The sequence below is a fragment of the Triturus cristatus genome, chromosome 7 (assembly GCF_964204655.1).
Source record: "Triturus cristatus chromosome 7, aTriCri1.1, whole genome shotgun sequence".
NCBI lineage: Eukaryota > Metazoa > Chordata > Amphibia > Caudata > Salamandridae > Triturus > Triturus cristatus.
Genome location: NC_140590.1, coordinates 1,280,627,293 through 1,280,650,525, shown reverse-complemented (window position 1 = coordinate 1,280,650,525; position 23,233 = coordinate 1,280,627,293). Strand labels below are relative to the sequence as shown.

The 23,233-nt window shown below is 44.3% G+C and overlaps 1 protein-coding gene across 1 annotated transcript in view; it reads left to right on the top strand.

Moving 5' to 3' along the window:
- LOC146811840 (mitogen-activated protein kinase 1-like) overlaps positions 1-23,233 on the top strand; it is a 316,827-nt gene that overhangs the window by 99,483 nt on the left and 194,111 nt on the right. The window contains exon 4 of the mRNA XM_085618832.1: positions 16,976-17,092. Within this exon, the coding sequence (XP_085474958.1) occupies positions 16,976-17,092 (117 nt within the window). The remainder of the gene's footprint in view (positions 1-16,975; positions 17,093-23,233) is intronic.

Here is a 23,233-nt window from a genome sequence, read left to right as displayed (position 1 = left end):
GTAAATGAACACACGTGCTCCTCAAAAAACGGAGCCTCCAGCACCATCATAGGACAGCTGTTATTATCCTCTAGATAACTCTGTTCGAGAAATCCAATTGCGGCCTCTTCGATGTCCCAATTACCAAGGACTCCTTGTGCGGCACCCAAGGCCATAAACCCGACTCCAGAACAGTCAAACTCATGCGCCACTAAGGGACACATTAGTTCATCAAAATCCGGGTCAAGTGACACCAAGTTTGACAAGCACAAATCCAGAGCCCACTGGAAGGGACAATCCAGGCAATAAAAAACAGGCTGTACACAGGTAAAGAACGGAAACCGGAAGGACAATCCATACTTGACGCTTATGATCGCCAGAGGTAACGTACCATAGTATTCAAACATCCGGCTACGAAGATGAAGCAGGCGAAGCATGTTGTCTTGCGACACCAGGTGTGCAGCCATAACAAAGTGCGCAAATCAACAACAGGATGCCAGCCACAAGACCAAGGATTAGAGGAAACCCTCCGAAGACACTCGAAAAAATAGAATGTAAAAATGCGGGAATCACACCAAAAATAGTTTGGAAAGAGGTCACGAGGCCCGAGCCCACAACTTTAAAAAAATGAAGAAGGCCACTCGTAGACGAAGCATTAAAGATAGTATGAATCAAAGTTCCAAAATGTAGGGTGAGGTCAGTATTCAAAAGAGTCTGTACCTCAGTGCGTGTGTTTGCCACGTTAAGAAGAAATGTTTCACGGGACGAAGTTAACTCGCCTTTTTTTTAGACCATAGAGCTCTTATTCTGCTCATCCTATTGAACTCTGCGTTCAAGGTTGGAATTGCCGGCCAGATAGAAATATCAAGCCGGCCTTGCGGGGGTGGAAAAAGGACGTTGTTACAGCAAGTCACCCTATGTGAAACTGTTACTGTGTAAGGAATACCAACCAGCATCCCACAGCAAGCTTCACTATTCAAAAGTAAATAACTGCCATTAGCAAGCAACTTAAACGACGGCAATATAACTGACACTGGAATCCCTTTCAGGACACAAGCTAAATTAGGTGCATTTATATTGCAGGCTCCATGTAACTGTATATGTCTACAAACTACAGAGTGATCAGGCGCGGAAGTGCATTCCTCACCTTTCACATAAACCTCCTTTCCATCTCTCACGCATCTATAAGCGAAAGGAAGTGACCAAACTTCGTGCAGGAAAGCATCACCAAGTTGTTCATATCTACCTATAGCATAATATTTCATACACAAACTGAATTTAAACAAACTGAACGGAAGCGTGACTAATCCGTGTACGAGCCAAATGGCATAATTCAGTTCAGCAACAGAGAAAGGTAAAGGTTCTAATTTTTCAACATGCAGCAATGCGTAAGTTGCGTCTTTCATGGACATGAACTGCTGTTGTGCCGTCAAATTAAAAGGAAGGAATAACGAAGTGTTATTCATGTAATCCCAAGGGACTCTTCCTGCCTTTAACGTGTGTAATGTCCATGCAAACTGCATAATTGATCGTAACTGATTTTGACCATGATATAACACAGATACATCATCCTGCACAATGTCTACGACAGAAGAAACAATATTATCTAATGTATATATTCTAGAAGACAACGTATTAATACTATTATCTATCACGGCCAACACCTTTTCCATGTTGGCCTGATCAATAGCACGTAATCTAGAAGCAGCTTCAAGCTGCGACAGTTTCCAAACTTCATTGTAAATAGCATAAACCCATCGTTTCGATCTGCCTTGTGCAGGACCCTTAATAAAATCATTCAAATCAATTTTATCATTTAATTGTGATAGGTGAAGCTTAACTGAAGCTAACGTGGAATGTTGCAGCCATGACTGACATAACTTTCCTACAGAGTAGGTTGTCACTGTGTGTGAAGATGTAAAACGAGGGTCAACCCGAACTTGTGTATACCCAGGAGCCAAATCCAGAAACCGACGTTGACATGAGTCTGAGCTTGTATGCCAAACCAGCCAACCTTTAGGATTCAATTTCGAAACATTGAAGGTACCTTTGGAAACAAGGGACTGCAACATAGTAAGGGGTAGATCTGTATGATTATCCCAACCAGGATAAGCACCCAGATCCGGGATCGAGGGGAAACTTAATTTTTTAGATGTAGCCAATCCAAAACAGGTGGTCTGAAAAATAGACGAATTCAAAAATAATATGTGGTTTGGATGAGACAGGCACGATGCAAAGCCTCTGTTCCCTGTACTTGCCACGGTTTGGTTCCCCAAACCGACTTAAGATCAATAGTAGCTTTCCATGTCTCATAACCTCCAACAGCCAAATCATCCATGAAGGATTTGGAATACAATAATTTTGTGTGTGTCAATCTAACCTTAGAAGCTGGTTCGACCGTCATTTTAAAATGAAAAGAACCAGGATTTGACACACCAAAATCCGTAAAGTATGTGAATTTTTTCAACAAAGTGGCCGAACTGCCGGGCACAGGGACAGGACAATGTTCCCATTGTGTAAAATTTACAAAATTACGAAAAGTATTCGCTCTGTGTAGAAAATGTGTGCCATAATGCTGAAAACAAAATTGCTCATTATAATTAGCGGTGTTTAAATACAAATCATCAGCATCAAATGCAGCATAATATTTCAGATCTGAAAACAGTGCTTCTATTGTTTGTACATCCCAATCATCCGATCGGATATTTTGCTTGACTACATCACCCATAGAAACACGAAAAACAGTTGGCACATTAATAACTTCGGTGGGACCATGATTTTGAAAGTTCACTGCATCCCACGCAATCCCATCACGGACAGGCCAGGCGGTGATGTTCACAAAAGTCTGGTCCCTTTTCATGATGTGTGATGAGGAATGGGGGGCCAAAGTTCCATCAATTAAGCGAATCGTAGAACGTTCATTCAGGTAGTGTCCATTGATAAGTCTAAAAAACACTACCACAAAGCCAATTGTCATGAACAAAAAAATACATATCAGCACCAGCCAGATGTAAGTCCAAGGTGCAACCAAAAATTGTCTCTTGAACCAGGCAAAAAATATAGAAATTTTGGAAGGGGCAGTGGAAGTCAATGATTCAGTTTCAAAGGAAGAACGGGACTGGGCAAGCGTCGTTGAATGTACTAGAGGCAAAGGGACTTCTGCAGGATAAGCATACTCAGGATCAACAGGCAGACCACCAGCAGTAGGTGGCCCAAGGGGATCAATAACTGTGAGCATCTCAACGGAGACTTCAGGCAAGACAGTAGAAGGTGGCACCACAACAGAGTTTCTTATCGAAGGGCAAGAAACCGAAGGTGTCATACTATGGAGAATCGGCCACCCGCTGTAGCTTGACATTCTCAATTGAAATGTACCTGTTATCTTTTCTTCCAGGAAGTGGAGGTAAAACAACTGTACGTGTACCCAGTACTCCCATCACAGGCACCGGTGCACGATAAGAGGGGCCGAACTCCTCCTTGTTCTCCACCTTCTCACGGACCAGGTCACCAACTCGAGGTAGCCAGCCGACTACCGGAATCTGGAGAGCCACTTCGGATGTAGAGGGCACGTGTTCCTTTGCTAGAGTGTCTCTGGCTTCTTGTAGATTCTGCAATACAGCACAGTGGTCATCTAGGTCAAATGGCGCGGCAGCTGCCGCCATGTCTAGACCATCAAGGTCTGGAACAAACATTCTTACTCCAAAGAGCATCATGTACGGGGTCCGCCCACCCAGAGACCTTCTAGGGAGATTATTAAGTGCACGTTGGACGTTATACAAGTGGGCTAGCCAGTTCCGGCCTGTACCTAACACCTTGGCTGTCAACGATTGTTTTAGGTCACGGTTAATTCGTTCCACAACACTATTGCCCTCAGGCCGGTATGGAGACGAAAATTTGACTTGGACCCCCAAACTTTTCATTGCTTCTTTGTACGCCTTAGAGGCGAACGCAGGGCCCTGATCAGAATGAAGGGTACCACATGCAAAACTCCCTATAAAGACACGCAATACTTTGATGACAGTCCTGGCATCAGCACTCCTTTGTGGCCACACCCACAGAAAACGTGTGCACGAATCTACTGCAACCAAGATGTATTTGTACGCAGTATCAGAGGTAAAAGGACCGCAGTGATCTAAATAAACACACGCAAGTGGTTGATTAGATATATGCAGTTGCGTTTGAGGTGGACGTGCGACAGAAGAAGGTTTAATCTGCTGGCAAACGTCACAATTTAGCACATAAGCCCGCGCTTGTTTGTACAAACCGTACCACCAGTAACGCTCCTGCAATAGAGAAATAGTTGCTGACACTCCAGCATGCGCTGTTGCAACTCCTTCGTGGGCAGCCATTATCAGAGATGGTCTGCGGTCCGCGTTGGGAATCAATCTGTCACCAACGTCGTTAATCCTTACTAACGGGACGTTATCAGGACTTAAGCGATAATGGTATCGAGAAGGGAAACCTCTAGGGGAGTGCTCCCCAGACACTGAAGCAGCAATCGCTGCCAAGATGTCATCATCAATCTTAGATTTGGATCTTGTAACTGCTGCTACTAGATATGTTGCCACTGCTGTTTTTGCTGCCTCGTCAGCCAAACTGTTACCGACAGCATGGACGCCAACTCGTTGGTGACCAAGAGTGTGAATGACATTCACAAGGGGCAGACTTCCTTTAAGGTCGGCCACTCAAGCCCAAAGCATTTTATGCTTCACTGTGCTACCTTTGGAATTACGAAAACCATTCATAATCCAAAAAAAAGTAAATTGTCGTTGTAAGATTGAACACAATAGTAAGAATCACTCACTATAAGAGTAGTGACCCTGTGATCAGCAAACTCTAGTGCAAGCACTAGAGCACGAAGCTCCGCCAACTGCGCGGTACAATCACCCAATGATTGCGTATGTACTGCATCAGATTGGAATTCTCCATTTACGAAAGTACCGACTACAATTGCGCAAGCCGCTGAATAAGCGTGCTTCGATCCAGTTGCGGGTTGCGCTGACCCATCAGTGTATATGACACAATGGTATTCCTCCAGCGGGCGCATTGAGAGAGGAGCAGGATGAACGAATTCATACTCCAAACTCTCCTGAGTCTGCAACCCTGCGTCAAAGATGTATTCAACGTCAGGTGAAGCTAGGAAGGTCGCCCATTGTATCCACCTTGGATGCAAAGCCTTAGAATTCGGTACACTAGCTTTTGTGACTGCCTCGAGGGCAGGGAACGGTGTTACCACCAGCATACTCTTTCCCTGTGACAGCGCTCTCTCTTTCAGGATCGCCATCTGAACTGCCGTCAAGATTTTTTCAACAGTGGAAAATCGCAGCTCAGCTGAAGTGTACAGATGAGATTTGTAAGCAATGGGGACTGTCGCCCTCATTAAAAGTTAAGTATGTGAAACCTTCCGCGCCTGGAACAATTCTAATGACCAGGTTTGTGTGGTTGTCACGAGTTTGTAAATATTTAGCAGTAAGAAGATCAGTCTGCAATGTATACAATGCAGCTGAATGCTCTGGCAGCTAGCATGATTTGGTAAAAGTTGGTTGTACCAAGGCATAAAGAGTCTTGATACGCTGGGCATAATCAGGAATGTAGGAACGACCGAAATTCAGAAAGCCCAGCAATGATTGTAGTTTTTTAAGAGTTGTAGGGATACAAAGGCGTGCGCATTTCTCAAGGAACTGCGGAGCCAAGCCTCGACCCTCATTATTGAGTTCGTACCCCAAGAACAACACTGTGAACTCGGCTATGTGGGACTTCTTAAAGTTAAACTTGTAACCGAAGTCTGCAAACATAGTGATTATGTTATCCACGCGAGCAAGGTGTGGAAGCAACTCGTCGTCGTCGTCGTCGTCGTCAGTTAGATAGATGTCATCAACATAAGAGTATGCCTCCGGGTCTATCATCTCCAATAGAGAGACCACCCGAGCAGCAAAAACTCCAGGGCTGTTCTTGTAACCCATTGGGAGTCTTTTGAACAATTTTTGTTTTCCACCAGAGGTGAATGCTGTCCACTCATAACTATGAGGGGCCAGGTTATGGCAATAAAAGCCATTGGACAAGTCAAGTGTGGTTTTGAACCGTTTTCTCACAAGACTATCGACGAGAGCCGTACTATGAGTATTCTGTACCGCACACGTCCGACAGTGCGGGTTTAAGTGCCGGTAATCCAAAACTAGGCGGTACGATCCGTCAGGCTTCGTCACAGTTAATAAAGGATTATTCATGTGTGACACACACGTTTCAATCACTCCCTGATACTCCAATTCTTCAAGGATGGACGCGACGTGAGACCTCGCCTCGCGACGCATGGGGTTTTGGGGTTGAGGCTGGGGATCGGACCGCAATGGTATGTCATGGTCGGGAGAACATTTATCTCAGCCTACCTGATTACGATACAGCGCAGGTGCAAGCACCTGTGCCCACTCCCCGGCTAACCTATTAGATTCTTCCTTGGGCACTTTGTGCCCGAAGGCAGGAAGAATAACTTCCTCCCCTCTTGGAGCGTTTAAAACAAAAGCCGGAGGCCAATCTCTTTCCGCCAAAAGAATGTCATAGTTGGTAGTGAGATGGTCCCAAAACACCACTTTAATTTTGCGCTGTATGTCACCCTCAATATTAAGGACTATTTCAAACAACTTTTCCGGGGGGGGCTACGCGAGTATCAGCAGTTTCAACTGTTACATAAATATCAGTTGCTGTCGCCTCCAGAAATGGACGCAATGCTTCCCGCACTACTGTAACTTCCGCCGCGCTGTCTAGCAGCGTTAGTGCCCATGTCAGGTTCTGAAGCTGTGTCCGTACCATCTGAGGCATACCTCGCTGAGATCGCAGCAACTTTCTTTTTCTTAAACGGGGGACGTTGTCTCGCAGCGTCTTCCTGTTTGCCTTTTCCGTCAGTCTGGCGGGGCTCGTCTCGACCTTTAGTTCCCCGTCCTTTCCCACGCTCTCCACCACCAGTTTGTACAGTCTATCTTTCCTGTGAAGAACGAGGAGAGCGTTGTTCAGAAACCTGAAATCTATCAGGTGACTTAATACGAGTACGATCGCGCAAATCATATGTGCGTTCACTAAACGACTGAACAGGCGAGGCAGAACGAGAAACCTGTTTCTGTTGCTGTTTCTCTTGTTTCTTAGTACGCCAACTTTGTTTAGGAAAGTTTGGCTTCTCGTCTTTTGTAGACGAACTCACCTTAGTCTGCTGCACTACATCAGGAATCTTGATGGCGGGCTTCACGCCTAGGGCACTACGTCCAACCATCCTATAGGCTTTAGCAATAATCTTTGCAAACTCCCTTGGTTTGTCGGCATCAGCCACAAGTGCCAGCATGTTTCCAACTTGGAACTGCATGGCATCCCCTTTGAGGTTGCCCATAATCATGGAACAAACCAAATCGAAACTGTCAACAAGCCTCATTCCCAATTCAATAGCTGCCTCTGCACCATGATTTTCTTGGACTCTCTTGATGACAGAGGGTAGTACAGACAGAGACGGAGTGCCGTAGCACTTCGAATATGTCGCAGCCAAAACCTTGCCCCAATTGTCACAATCGACAATGTCTGGGACCAGGTCCTTTGGCAAAGTAATGGTGAGTATCCTGTGTTTATCTACAGGATTCGTATTTGGAAACACGGCATCTAGTTGATCAATTTTTTCAGCAAGCCTGAAAGTAAATTCTTCTTTACTCAGGGGGCGCTTGCCGACTACCGCATTAACCATAACCGGGCTTATGACCACCGCGTGCGGGCGATCAGCCGCGTGTCCCGCAACTGTAGGTGCCCCCACCTGTACAGTGCGTGACACATACTGCACTAAAGCCCTATGAACCGCAATCAGGGCTGTGTGTAGTGTCCGTAAGTCAGCCACACCCACCGTCGGGTATCGTGGATGAGGCGCATATCCGGCCAGTACCGGCCATGTGGCCCCTGCGATGGACAAAGGGCCCATTCTCGCCGGTACGACCTCATGGGGGAGGGCGCCATTAAACCAAATAGAATGCTGCCAAGCAGAAATAGGTATTTCTAGTGTCCTATATGGGGCATAGACCGCAGGCACAGGCGTGGCTCTATATTTGTGGAACAAACAATCGTCTGCATCTACCTGTTCAAAGGTCACCCAAGAGTAAAACAACTCATAAGGGTATGAGGCATCAGCACTCGCAACAAAGACCACGGCCATCCCGTCATCAGGCACCCCATACATCCTCAAATAAGTGAGTAGAGGCACCCTACTATGAGCGGGAATATTGACCGCCATAAGGACACACTAAAAAGCAACAACGATCTTTACAGTAGCACTTGGGCTCAGAAAGAAGAAACCTTTTTAATTATCAAGCTTGAAAGAACCTTTAGTCGAAAACCTAGGTAGGTTAAGCCGTCACTCCCGTTTTCCGGAAACTAGAGTGAGGGCTGTTGTGGACTAATACAAGCACTACTAAGGCGTCTCAGATCGTAAGACCAAACGTTAGGTGCGCCATGTTGCAGGGATTCTGCTTTTGCACAGAACTATGCGCAGGAAACCAGGACCTCAGAGAATTGTGGTGTACCAGAAACTCCCCTCAGAACCAAGAACCCCTATCCGACTAGCTTAGTGTCCCATTCGTTAGCCTAGATTTAGCTAGGCGGTCCCAATGTATAGACAACCCAGAACAAGCGACTTAGATATTCTCAGGAGTGGTGGGAATCCGAAATACCCGTTTGTACATTTATATTCGTCCACAACAGAATAATAAAGATACAGTGAAAGTTTAAAGAGTTTATTTTATAAACCTCGCATCCTAAGATGCAGTACTTTGGCTAATACTAGTAAACAAATGGTTAAGATCAAGACCATCAGCATTGTTACAATACCATATAATACGAAAGGAGCAATCATATTAATAATGACAGTGGTTTACATCCACACTCCTTTCTCTAACAACTAATACATTATTATTGTTATACTAATAGAAGGTCTCATAGGCTTGTATAGGGGACCCCATACCTTATAGATCAGCGTAGTGAAATCACATCAGAGTATCAGCTAGCTCTCTCATGCTTCAGCTCCTCGGTTCGAATGAATCTAAAAACTCCTGTGCTGTCATATTAAAAGCACTCGTCCTTCAAACATTGGCAGCTTCATGTGTGATATGTCTAAAAGTTGGTACGATCAGTCTGAACACAGCACCCTGTACTGTCTAGTGACCTAGACTCGTTCTCTGCACGATGTACAGACGAAGGTCGCAGCACAATGCTAAGAATGCTAAACAACTAACTGTTATTCTGTGAGATAATGTCGAGCAAGCATTTCTAAAATGAATAACACATAACAACAGTGTCGCGTGCAAAGGCCTCAGAAACGACAAGCTGGCTTTCTAACCATTGTGCCAGTTATGCTAACTTAGCGTTGTAAATAGGGAGGGGCTCAACCATCCCACACAGCGGAATCTGATGGTGGGAGTCCCTTTTCACCAGCCACTTCCAGTGCAATCGGTGGTGACAGATGCGTCTCTGTAAGGCTGGGGGGCACACATGGGGTGCCTTCAGATACAAGGACGGTGGTCGGCGAAGGAACAGACCTACCACATCAATATGCTGGAGCTACGAGCAGTCCACCTTGCTCTGAAAGCTTTCCTACCGGCAATCGAGTCCGATTCGGTCCTGGTCCAGACCGACAACACGACGACCATGTTCTACCTAAACAAACAGGGTGGAACTCTGTCGCGTCCTCTTTCCCTGGAGTCACAGGCGATCTGGCGCTGGCTTCTCGCCCGGAACCTCTCGGTGGTGGCAGTACACCTTCCAGGAGAGCTAAATGTCAAGGCAGACTCACTCAGCAGGCACTTCGAAGATCAGCCGGACTGGGTGCTACATGATGATGATGATGATGAGGTGGTGGCGGACCTTTTCCATGGTTTGGGTCATCCGGAAATGGATCTATTCGCAGACGACGAAAACACAAAATGCCACGCCTTCGCGTCCATATTCCACCGTCCAGGGACAAGGGGAAATGCACTTTTGATGGACTGGTCAGGGACATTTGCCTACGCCTTTTCTCCTCTGCCCCTAATCCCGAAGGTGGTGTCCAAGCTACTCAGATCCAGCATGACGATGATTCTGATAGCTCCAGGCTGGCCACGGCAGTGGTGGTACCCGGACCTTCTTCATCTGTCAGTACTTCCACACAGGAGACTACCTTGCAGGCCGGACCTGCTGACCAAGATGGGCGGGAGGATTCTTCATCCCAACCTTCCCTCACTGAACTTGACAGCATGGCTCCTGAGGTCCTGCAATACGGACATTTGAATCTGCCTCCTGATTGTATGCATATTTTGAAAGCAGCGAAAAGACCCTCCACAAGAGCGTCATATGCGTTTAAGTGGAAGAGGTTTTTTCTTTGGTGTAGAGAACGTCACCATGATCCTACAAAGGGGCAGGAGGATGTCATTCTCCCTTACCTTCTCTACTTAGCAAGATCAGGTTTAAAGTATGCTTCTATCAGGGTGCATTTATCTGCCATTACGGCGTACAGGAAGTCTCCTAGTCAGCCCTCCTTTTTCCAAATGCAGGTGGTCAAGGACTTCTTACAGGGGTTGAAGAAAGTGTACCCCCCTGTTCAAAACCCTTCTCCTCCGTGGGCCTTGAACCTGGTGTTATCTAAATTGATGGGCCCACCTTTTGAGCCAATCCACAGAGCTTCCTTGCAGCATTTGTCTTGGAAGGCCGCTTTTCTGGTAGCCATTACATCAGCGCGCAGGGTAAGCGAGATCCAAGCGCTGTGTACCAAAGAGCCTTACACTGTTTTTCACCATAACAGAGTAGTTTTAAGGGCGCATCCATCTTTTCTCCCTAAGGTGGTGTCTGATTTTCATATCAATCAGTCCATTTCCCTTCCATCTTTTTTCCCAAATCCAGCGACCCCGGCCGAGCGGTCGCTTCACTCCTTAGACCTCAAGAGGGTTCTTAAGTTCTAACTAGAAAGTACCAAGGGCATAAGGAAGACAGATCAGTTATTTGTCAATTATGGCGCCATGAGAACAGGCTTCCCAGCCGCTAAGAGATCCATTTCCAGATGGATTGTATCCTGCATTACCTTAGCTTACCAGCTGGCGAAAAGACCCTTACCGTTTCCTCCTAAGGCACATTCCACTAGGGGAGAGCGGCCACAGTTGCTTTCTTACATGACGTCCCAATGTCAGATCTGCAGGGTTGCAACATGGAAATCGGTTCATACCTTTACGAGGCACTACTGCCTATAATCTGATTCCAGGGCTGATGCTCAAGTAGGCCAAGCCTCCTTGAGGAATCTGTTTGGATAGTTTTTGCTCTATCCGAGCTTGGTTTTTTAAGCTTACTGATCACATTTCTGTGTTCTCCTTTGCCCGCAGGGAGATGAGGTGAGGCTCGCTATTCTATTCTAATGCTTATGACTATTGATGAGGATCCCCTGGAAGAGCAGGATTAGTTACTTACCTGTAATCCTAGTTCTCTTCCAGGGGTATCCTCATCAAAGTCGTAAGCAACCCTCCCGCCTCCCCGGGCAAAGGATAGTTATATTTTGAAGATATTGTTAATTCTTTGTACCATGGCTTTTTCAGTCTCCGCAAAGAACAACTGACCTAACTGTCACCCCTGAGGTATGATGGGAAGCTGGGGGTCAGGTGTACCTTAAAGGCACGGTGTCAGTTTATTGCTATGCAGCTACAGGTTAGCTTTTCAGTCTTGTTAGACTGGGTATTTGCAATGCAGCCTGGGAGCTTCCTATGCTTTCAGTGGTTTATGAGAATGTATACTGTTTGCTGAGCATTAAAACAGTTTCTAAACAATTTTTATTGTTGTTTCTCCTGTTTCTAATGCATGTTTTTAATGTATAGTGGAAATTCCTTACAGCACGATTCAGCTCTGGTGTTTATTAGGCTGCAATTGTATATATATATATATATGGGGCACATATAATATAGTGTTTCAGGGGTCCCGCGCATGGGCGGGAATATTCGAATGCTTATGACTTTGATGAGGATTCCCTTGGAAGAGAACTAGGATTACAGGTAAGTAACTAATCCTTACTAGTTAAACTCCACCCATTGCAGTTCTCTTTGCTTAGTCACTTACCATTGGTGAAATCTGTCATTGCTCTTCTTAACGTGCTCTTTGTTGGCTGGTGGTCCGTCACGTCATTTCCGTTTCTGGTGGAAGCAGCATTGATCAACTACTGTTAACTTGCGCTACAGGGTGGCATCTTTTAATGTAAGCACTACTTTTTTTTTTTTTTTTTTTCCCCATGGCGCCTGGTTCGCGCCTCTCGCTCCTTGTTCGTTTTGTTTTTTGGTAATGAGTTCACGCATTTATCGTGCCTGGGTGGTATCACCTGCTTGCATAACGCAGACGTTCTGTTTTCTGCAACTAACTGATGGTTTATTGGTGCTGAGTAGAATTGGATTTCTGCGCTGATTGTTACAAACGCGCTTCTTTGTTTCTAAACTAATAACGCTTTTCAGCAATTAAATACGTGTTGTTTTTCCATCTACCGCCGAGTTTTTCACGTTTGTGAAAAAGATGCACTTCCACTAACAGGGCGTCTGTACCAGGTAGAAGCAGCATTCCCTTTCTAACAGGAAGTGCCTTTCTCCATGATAGTGGCTGAAGCTCAATGTGATACTTCGTTTCATGGGCAAAACACAACGAAGGATTCCATGTTGATTCAATGTATGTATGCCTCGTGTTGAAAAAAACTAACTATAAAACCGGTCTTGAGTTTCGTAAACAATTGGACTGTGAGCTTTACATTTAATTAGGGTTCCCTTGCCAAAGCATGTTTGCAGCCGTAAAATCCCACGTGTACATACACACTCTTTAAAACTTAGGAATGCAAAGTGCGACCGGCTTTCAGAATGCTCTACCAGATCAGGTTTCCTAGACTTGCTTTGCTGAATGGGAGGGAAACTAGGGGAGGGTACAAGAACGCACGCCTCATAAACTGTGGCATTACTGCCATCTAGCAGGAACCAGGAAACCATTGGAAATGATTTTTACAGCGCTCCTAACTCCGCTGCAGGGGGATGAGATGTGTCCTCTCCTCTCAGTCAAAAGCAAGCGCACAGTAATTATAGCGCTTACTACCCAGCCTATTTGTTCAACAAAATACAGGAGGTACGTACCTCAAACATTCGCACACCTAGTCCAACACTATACACACACACCTCCATATTCCACCTAGACCCACATGTCTCTTACACACATACAGACCCATGTCACATAAGAGTGACACATTTCACACAGACATCTTTTCCACATATCACACACATCCTACGGGAAAACCCTCACAACCTTTACACACACCAACACACTTTTCTACTTTCCACTACACCCCTCACATATTAAAAGCACATCACTCATATGCACAGGCCATTGATTCCTCACAAGTAGACCTTTCCCACATACACCCATAACCTTCACACAGACTTTCCCACCCGCCCCACAATCTTTCCGTCTGCCATCACACACCAGATTGGGTTTCCTGAAGACACGGCGAAGGCCCAAAAATATGTCGCTATAGGAGTATACTGGCAAATAAATAATGCAGTGTCTCAACTAAGGGGCATGAGTCCATATTACAATGGCCATCCGTCCAGTTATCTCATAATGGGGCTAAAAATCCACCAGCCATCAAACAAAGAAACATTTTACAATGCTTTTTGCTACTGATTGCTCGTGATGCAAAACGGGACAAATAGAACTGTTCTTTTTGCTTCCTTGGATGTAGGTTTTTATGTTCTGGTAGTTGTATAGCGCAAACTTAGCTCAAGAGCAACAGAACAGTGAACGAGGGCATGCCTCCCTGGGAATGCAATAATTGGGAGAAGGTTAAATGTGTGCACTGTCAGGTCAGCAGAGGTGCTCTTTGAAGATGTGTCTTCAGCTTTTTTTTTTTTTTTTTTTTTTTTTTTTTTTAAATGTAGCAGAGTTGGTACTGATAGGATATCAACAAGCATTTACAATGCAATAGGTCTCGCATTTATGCGAGTTTAAGCTATTGCCATTCTAAATGACAAAGCCTTTTATTTGTTTTAAATTCGAAAAGAAAAATAAAAGGTATTATTTGTAATGTCAATGCTCAAAGTAGCGTACATTTTTAAAACCAACACATAGATAAAAGGTTTGTAATTTACAATGCCAATAGCTCAAAATTAGCAAATGCTTGTCTTACCTGCTAACAAAACTCCTATCCAATAAGATCTAGAATTGGCTTGTTATAGAGTTTATTTACTGTAATTTCCTGTACGGACTTTATAACCTACGCCACATCAGTTGGGTCTGACTGTACGATTTGGAGACTGTTCATGCAATTGCATTTGTGCCCCTGGAATAGCAGTGGTAAATAACAGTATCCACTGTCGGATACTACCCAGTACCAATAAACTGCCACATGAAGACAAGTAAAGGCCGCCCACAGTCTTCAAGCATGACTGCGAGATGGTTCGGAAGTGGGCAGATGACTGTACCTTAGCTCCTCCTACGCCAATCCAGTCAAATTCATACTCTTCCTTTTCCTGTGCCGGCAAATGAAGTCACTTTTTTACGCCTAGCGTTGCAGCGCGCATGCGATGCTCGCTTTGCGAGGCATGCAGTATACAGTATAGCGGGGGAAGCCTCCTGACGGCAATGTCGTAATTTTTCTCCTTTCATGGCTATCGGCCCTTTACTTTAAAAACAATTTCTTTCCCCTGCCTCCCCCAGTTTCCTCCCGCAGTCCGTCACTTCTTGTCCCACCACCCCCCCCCCCCCCCCACTCCCGTTCGTGCCTTCTTCAATGCCCACACTTCTGTTTTAAATGCAATAGGTCTCGTGTAAATACGAGTCCTATTGCATTTGTAATGCTTGTTTTGTCCTGGGATTGGCTGGGTGAATTCGCACTCTATTTTGCCTGACCTGTCCAGAACACATGCGCAGTACAGACGGCTATCTTAAGCATGCATGAGGGATGTCTATTGCAAACACCGCAGCAAGTACATGTGCCGGATGCATGCGTCCCAGTAGCTCTCTTGCTGCCCAACTACCCCGACCGGAATTAATTATATTTTTCTCGTCTCCTAAACTGCCTCTTCTTGTTCAGATGGGGGACTGCAGGTTTACTTGCCTGCAGGTTTAACTGTTGACAAACCCCTAAGAAGTGTTGCCTTGAGTACATGAGGCAGCCAGGTCAGCCCGAGTCGCTGCCACGAGCCAGACTAAGAAAAGCACACATACCCCCGAGGCTAATTTACTTTTTAAGCCGGGAGGGCTAGAGACAATGAGCAAAGATTCACTTTTTACAACTGTGGACTTTCAGCAGTAATAACAGCATTTCTTCTGCAGGCGGCTCAATGCACTGAGCTGGCATGGTTTTATTTTACAAGAACATCCTTTGAGGTGTGGCGTACGAAGGGTTGCTCCCGCCTGGCACAGCGTATGATCCAGAGTGCCCCCTGATACCCCGGCGAATATAGCGCGGCGAGGAGCGCAGGCATGTTCCTTCTTTGGGGCAGCGCACAATGCAGCGAAGGCATCTCTAGCTATCAGGCACCCACGGGGTTCCGATGAAATACATTCCTTTCTCACGCTGTTCGTCCGCCACTTCAGGAATCTACTCTAAAGACCTTTTTACCTTCAAATCGGTCGTTCCCTTTCCTCCTCCCAGAGCGTTAACCCATAACTCAGGAAGAGTTTGGAAATGGCCAGACTAAAGAGACCAGACACTCACCTTCCACCGTGTCACTCCGACCCACGGAGCCTCCTCCACAGGGAACACTGCAAAACTCAAGCCGCTTTAATAACCAGCCAGTGGCCCGGTGCCTCTGTGCAGGGTCCGGGAAGCCAACTGGCCATGTACACCTTGACTCCTAGCACCTAGAACTGCGCTGTACACAGTCAGATGTACAAACATGCAAAGGGGTCCCGAGGAAAGGGATGTGAGCGCACAGGTGCCCACCCAATAAGTATGGTGCAGACTGGCTGCTGAGAGGTAGGTGTGGTGGGGGAGAAGTGTGAGGGAGACGGAGCCCTTGGCATCTGGGCTCATGAACTGTAGCTGAAAAGACGTGCATCTTGGAGGTACAGGCATTTCAATCAGCTTCTTTTCTTAACATTTCACAATATTGCAAATACATGTAGGGAGTGGGATTTTGTGTGTTCACTCCTATTTTGACAGTAATCTAGGCAACTTTAGTATGGGTTTTAAAGTATTTCCCCATTTTTACCTAATTTTTCAAAAGGGATAAAAAAAAAATAGTTTCCACATAATAATCCATACATTTGGACTGCCTTTACTTATTACCAATGTTATGCGGTTACGAAATATTTTAGTATAGAGCTTCTCAGAAACAGTGGGTATAAAACATTTCAATTTTAGGCTGCAACAATGAAAGTTACAATGGAAAATATATATTTTTTGCTATTAACAACATTATTAACAAGCATTTGCAGTGCAACAGGTCTCGCATTTACGCGAGTTTCAGCTATTGGCATTGTAAATACCAATGACTTTTATTTGTTTTAGTTTTTGAAACTTAAATAAAAACGCATTGTCATTTACAATGCCAATAGCGTAAACTCTCGTAAATGCGAGACCTGTTGCATTGCAAATGCTCTTTTTCTTTGTGTCCTTGAGGTGACTGTGCCGTTCTGTAGTTCTCATGCTGTTTTGTAGTTCTCATGCTGTTTATGAGGGCACTTGACCTTTGCAACTGTGTCACTGAGTTGTAAACTGACATGGAACCTGCTAAGCTGTAACCTTTCTGGGGGAATTTAGTAATTTCTGTCTTAGTGTGGTTAAGATTTTAAAGAAACAATATAGCCTAGAAGTGTGCAGTAAGGAGGGTGGGGGGGGCGCTAGGTATATTTCTCTGGACTCTGCATGGTCTGATAGAGTTCTATATCTAAATATTCAAGGGCACAGACGGACCAACTCTGTAGGTCTGGTAATATTGTTTAGCTTTAGTGTGTTTTCATTTTTTAACTTCATTGGGTGATTGCTTTTCAGATATGTGATTTTGGATTGGCCCGTATTGCTGACCCGGAGCATGATCACACAGGGTTCCTGACTGAATATGTGGCAACACGCTGGTACCGGGCCCCTGAGATAATGCTAAACTCCAAGGTGAGTCTGCTGGAATTCCATCACTTTTGCAATTTTCTTCCTAAACCTTTGCCAATTTTCAGCTTTACATGCAACATATACTCTGAGTATTTCTACATTCACCTGATCATTGTGAAGTTACTTTTAAACCTACCTATTTCATTGATTCTAAGGTTGTGTTGAAGACCTACCGTATACCATACAGTATACGAAGTGTGCTAGGTCGGTACCTTACACTTGATTGTTGTTGTTTTTTTTTTTTGTCTGTCAGTTCCCTACTCCTTATTCAATAGTTGTCCTCCATATTCCAGTTTGTTCCCCCTTGCTTGGGCATAGCTTCTTTATATCAGTTCTGATTGTAATACTTGTATATTTGTTGTACTGGCTTGTGAGCACCGCTTTTTTAGTGTATTTCAGTTCTCCATGGTCGTGCATTACTTTACCTCATTTCTTCCCTTTTTGCTCACTATCACTCCTCGACCAACCCCCATCTCTTCAAATGCTCTCCCGGTTCATTATGACCCCCCACCCCTTTCCAGTGTCCAACAATTTTACATTCAATGGTAAACACTATCTGCAGATACAAGGGACTTCCATGGGTACTCAGAAGGCTCCATCCTATGCAAATATCTTCATGGGCAAACTAGAGAACTGTATACTTGCTACTTCTAGCATCAAACCACTGGTATGGCTATGATACATTGATGACCTATTTATAATATGGAATTCAGGAAGTAGAACATTGGAACAATTTACAGCTTATATCAACAATATCCATCCTACCATCAAATTTACCAGCAGCAATACTAAACCGAATCCTCATCTCCCTTTTCTGGATGTGCTACTCACCATTCATGAACACAAAATGACAACTGATCTGTACCACAAGCCTACAGATGCTCATTTGTATCTAAACTGGACTTCATTTCACCCACACCACACTAAACTGAGCATCATCTACAGCCAAGCACTCAGAATAAGACGCATCTGCAGCAATGAGGAAACCTGTAAAGACCATCTACAGGAGCTTGCTACATTATTTAAAAGGCGAGGCTATCCTCTGCATATCATACAGCAACAAATTGACAAGTCTTTGCAGTTTCCCAGAGAAGAGCTTATTTGGAATACCAACGGCAGAAACAAAAGTGACAGAACTCCATTTGTAGTTGACTATCATCCATCAGCTCCTAACTACAGAAATATAATGCAAAAAACATTTCCCTTACTGTCCACTTGTGAAAAATTGCAAAAGGTTTTTCCAAAACCACCAGTCATTGCTTACCGCAGAGCTCCAAATTTACGATCTCTTATTGTGAGAGCTGAACTCAAGCAAGCTGTAACAAATGCAGGGGTTCATTGCTGTGACTCTAAAAGTTACATCGCGTGTGAATATCTTTTACAAACATCATCTGTAACTAGTTCTGTTACGAGCAGGACCTATGCAATAAGGCAGCATCTTACATGTCGCTCAACATGCATTATTTATGTGATTCAGTGCCAACGGCCAAGCTGTAAAAAGCAATATGTAGGCCAAACAGTGAATGACCTCCGTACACGATTCAGGAACCACAAATCTGCAATAATTAATAAGAATTGACCAGCCTGTAGCCAATCATTTTAACCTTGTGGATCATTCACTATCAGATTTGAAGATTTTCCCCGTGGAACATGTTTCAAAGGAAGAACTACTGGACTCCAGGGAAAACTTCTGGATGTACCGTTTAAAATCACTGCATCCAGATGGACTGAACACAACCTGATTACTGCATATCTCAAGAGCTCTCAGGACTGCATTGATTCCACATTCCAAATGGAATCTTCACTCATGATGCTTTTTGAAAATTCAGCTGTCATCTGTGCAGCCACAGAGCAAACCATCGTGTACTACCAGAGGAAGGCGGAAGCAGTAACGTTGTAGTGGAAATATATTTTTGTTCTTTGGTGAATCTATCTGTTTGAGTCACTTCTTTCTTGGATATATGGATATATATGGATATATATATATCTATCTATCAAAAGTTCCAATTCCTACTACTTCCACTCGGCGGCGAAGAAGGAAACTCAGACCCCGCTCGACTTCAGGTAGGATATTTATTGTAGTTCACAACCACGCACTACGCGTTTCGGGCTTTGGGAGCCCTTGATCACATGCCAATATAAATTTTCTACTGGCAGTCGCCAGTAGATAGTTATAATTAGGATCGTGTTTCCATAGGAAATCTCAAAATTCTATTTTGAATAACTTTGGCGCCAGTTGACGAATCCTCGCGAAATTTTCAAAACAAATGGGGCGCTCAGCTCCTACCCTGAAAGTCTCGGGGTGATTCGTCAAGCGGGGGCCGAGAAAAAAGGGGGGTCCCAAAACGCGTTTTCCCCATGCATTTTTCCATAGGACCTTTAGTCGAAGGTACAGCCCGAACGGCTGAACAGAATTACTTGAAATTTGGCAGAGAGGTAGTCCTCAGGTCAGGGAAATGCCTTTTGCAGGTCTGGTATCAATCTGTTCATATTTCCTGAGAAAATAGCATTTAAAAGCATATAAATATCTATACGCGCGCACGGTGCCGTGCACAAGCGAAATTCTGATTGGTTGTTAGATGTCGGTAAACATTGGAATCGGTCGAAATCAGGAAGTGTCGGCCGCCATTTTGTCTCGCACTGAAAAGGAAAGGGGGAAAAAAGGTGGAGAACGTGAAAACGGGGCAGGGAAGAGTTCCTGACCCCCTAGCATTTGTCAGGGGGTCACAGAAGGACCCCCAAGGGGAAAAAAAACATTTTTTTTTTCTTTTTAAATCGAACGGTGCGCGCACGGTGTGCACAGCGCACCGTGCGCCAAAAGCGCGCGCACGGTGCGCGCACGGTGAAAAACCTTGAAGAAAAAAAAAAATTATAACTACATAACTTAGCATTTAAAAAAACGTACAAATTCACTTAAACCATAGGTTTCACACACGTTATAGTTCGGAATTAGCATTTAAAAAACCTTGCAAATTCACTTAAACCATAGGTTTCACACAAGTTATAGTTAGCTGTACATTTCACTCGTAAAAAACCAATGAAATTCCACGTTCTAGTTAGATCAGGTAACTATAACTTGCGCGACCGCAATGCACAATGTGTCATTTCAGATGTCATCATTGATGTCATGAGTGATGTCACTGACCATGTCATAAGTGATGTAATATGTGACGTCATCAGCAGTGCATTGCGGTCGCGCAAGTTATAGTTACCTGATCTAACTATAACGTGGAATTTCATTGGTTTTTTATGAGTGAAATGTACAGCTAACTATAACTTGTGTGAAACCTATGGTTTTTTAAGTGAATATATATAGATAGCTAGATAGCTAGATAGCTAGATAGCTAGATAGCTAGATAGATAGCTAGATAGCTAGATAGATAGCTAGATAGCTAGATAGATAGCTAGATAGATAGCTAGATAGATAGCTAGATAGATAGATAGATAGATAGATAGATAGATCAATAGATAAATTATTTTCACATTACCTCCCGTTATGCGAAGAGCTCCAGGGTCCAGCTGCTGATGTGCCTGGCCTTGCCCTATGGCCTCTGCTGCCCCGATTAAAACATAATTAAGTCCTGCTGTACTGCCTAAATGAGGCGAAGCACCACAGCAGGAGTTTAAGGAAGTGAAGTCTGTCACCGTTTCTAAGAGGTCCGGTCGAAATGTGAACCTGCATAACACTGTGATTAACTTGCAGGTTCACCCAACCCTCCCTTAAAAACTGGGACATTTCTTTAACACAGGCACTACCCAAAAAAACGGGACATTTCTCCAATTTGGAGAAAAGTGTCAAGACACTTCCTTAAAAACCTCAACCGTCCAGGAAAATCCGGGATGTTTGGTCACCCTACTGTAGATACACATGCTCTGCATAGTCCTACCATTCAGTGTTGGGCTTGGGTGTTTGCAGTGTGTTTTTTCTTAAAACAAGTCTTTTTATTTACAAAGTAGAGTGACTCCCCTCTTAGGTGACAATGTGCATAGGCACCCGCTCCATTGTTATATTGTTTTTTCCCCAAAATTGGGTTTGTATGTGTACCAACCTGGCTCCGTGTTCAGCGCCTAATAGTGCCTACCGCAGGGCCCACTCAACCGCTCAACTCCTGTGCTATGGAAGAATTCTAACAGATCCTCGATTCTGCTTCTTCTTCGCTCAAAGAACACAGAAAACCAGACTCACCTCGGCACCTTTCAACCATCATCTCCGGTCGATGAGAATGCGAGGTCCGCGATGGAAAGGATGTCCTTCCGATGCTGCTCCAAGTGCCACTCTTAAGCTTCCCTGGACCAACCACCATCCAGTTCAATCTCTGCCTGGCTTCTGGACAAGACAACAGCACGTGTCTGGTCTGCCTTACCTTCTGCTCGAAGAAAACTCTGTTCTCCAGTATTGGTGTCTTTCATAGATTCACATGCTTGAATATATTCCCCGTCGTCTGAGTGGGAGTCCCACGGTAAATATTATAGCAATATATACAGCCATAATATATATATTCACTGAAAAAACCATAGGTTTCACACATGTTATAGTTAGCTGGACATTTTACTGATAATAAACCAATAAAATTCCCCCGTTATAGTTACTGTAGGCAACTATAACTCACGCGACCGTAATCCTCTGCTGATGCTAATACTGTATTTAGACACTTATTTGCCCATGTCTTCTTCCATTAAATTTTAGCTATACATATATTACAAATATTTTTTTTTCATAAAGACACATATGTCATCAGCAGAGGATTACGGTCGCCAGAAAAATCGAAATTTACGAACAATGGGATACACAACCTAGTGTAGACACTGGTGCTGGCTACACAAGTGGTTCTGAATCAGATCCAGGCGAAGGAGAACAAAGACAGACAGGCCTACGCAAATTCTCTTTTTTAGAGGAGATGAAACTGCTCTATCAAGAACAACAGACACCCAGAGACAAAACAAGAGGACGAGGATCAGGGAGAACCAGGGCAAGGGGAAGGGGATTCTCTCACTCAAGAGACCAAGGAAAACAAGAAGAAGCAAGCGGCCCAAGCGGAAGATACAATCTAAGGAACCGCGCGGTGGTGAGGAAATAAAATGCAAGAATCATGCAATCCCAAATCTGGTTATCAATCTATCCAGATATACCTTATCTGAATCGGAAACAACACTTCTCAATAAAGGTTTATCATTCTGCCCAGAGAAACATCAGGACCCCCTGGAAACCAAAATAAACATATATAAATATGTAAGGAAATTAAAACTAAAAAAATACTTTGCTAGGCACTCGCCCAAAGCGAACTTAGATCAAATCCGAATGCCTGATCCTGCAAATCCAGAAATCTACAGTATCTCTGATGCACCACACCTGCGACTAGCCTACGAATTAGCAAATGAGACTGATGCTTCTGAACTTACAGACACCCAAATCTTGGGGGAAATGGGGCTACAATTGAACAAACACATGCCAACCACATTTAAGAAAAAATCCAAATTTTGCCCAGCTCTGCATCCAGGGAACAAAATCGACATTTTTTATGATCTGATATTGGGAGAAATAGATACTATTCAAAACGTCAACTCAAAGAAAAAACGGGAAAACCTAACCAAAAAAGAACGAGAGGCCATACAATCTTTGAAGAACAACAATGAAATCGAAATCAAACCGGCCGATAAGGGCGGAAACATCGTAGTGCTTGACAAACAGCACTACATAGAAGAAGCACTTCGCCAACTAAATGAAACAAAAAACTACAAAATTCTGGTAAAGGACCCAATAGCTTTACTAATATCAGATCTACAAAGAAAACTGAATATGTGGCAAGAGAAAGGCTTGCTGACTGAAAACGAAAAAGGATTTTTAATGGTTGAATACCCAATCATGCCAACCATCTATTTCCTCCCAAAGGTGCACAAAACACTTAACAAACCACCAGGTCGTCCAATCATCTCAAGCTGTGGAAGCCTGTACGAAAACATATCAACATATGTAGACTTCTATTTAGCACCCCTTGTAACAACTCTGAGTTCCTATATAAAGGACACTGGGGACTTTCTGCGAATACTCATGAACACTGAATGGCAACCAACCTACCTACTGGTAACCATCGACGTGGTGTCACTTTACACCTCAATTGATTACCAAAAGGGCCTTAATGCGAT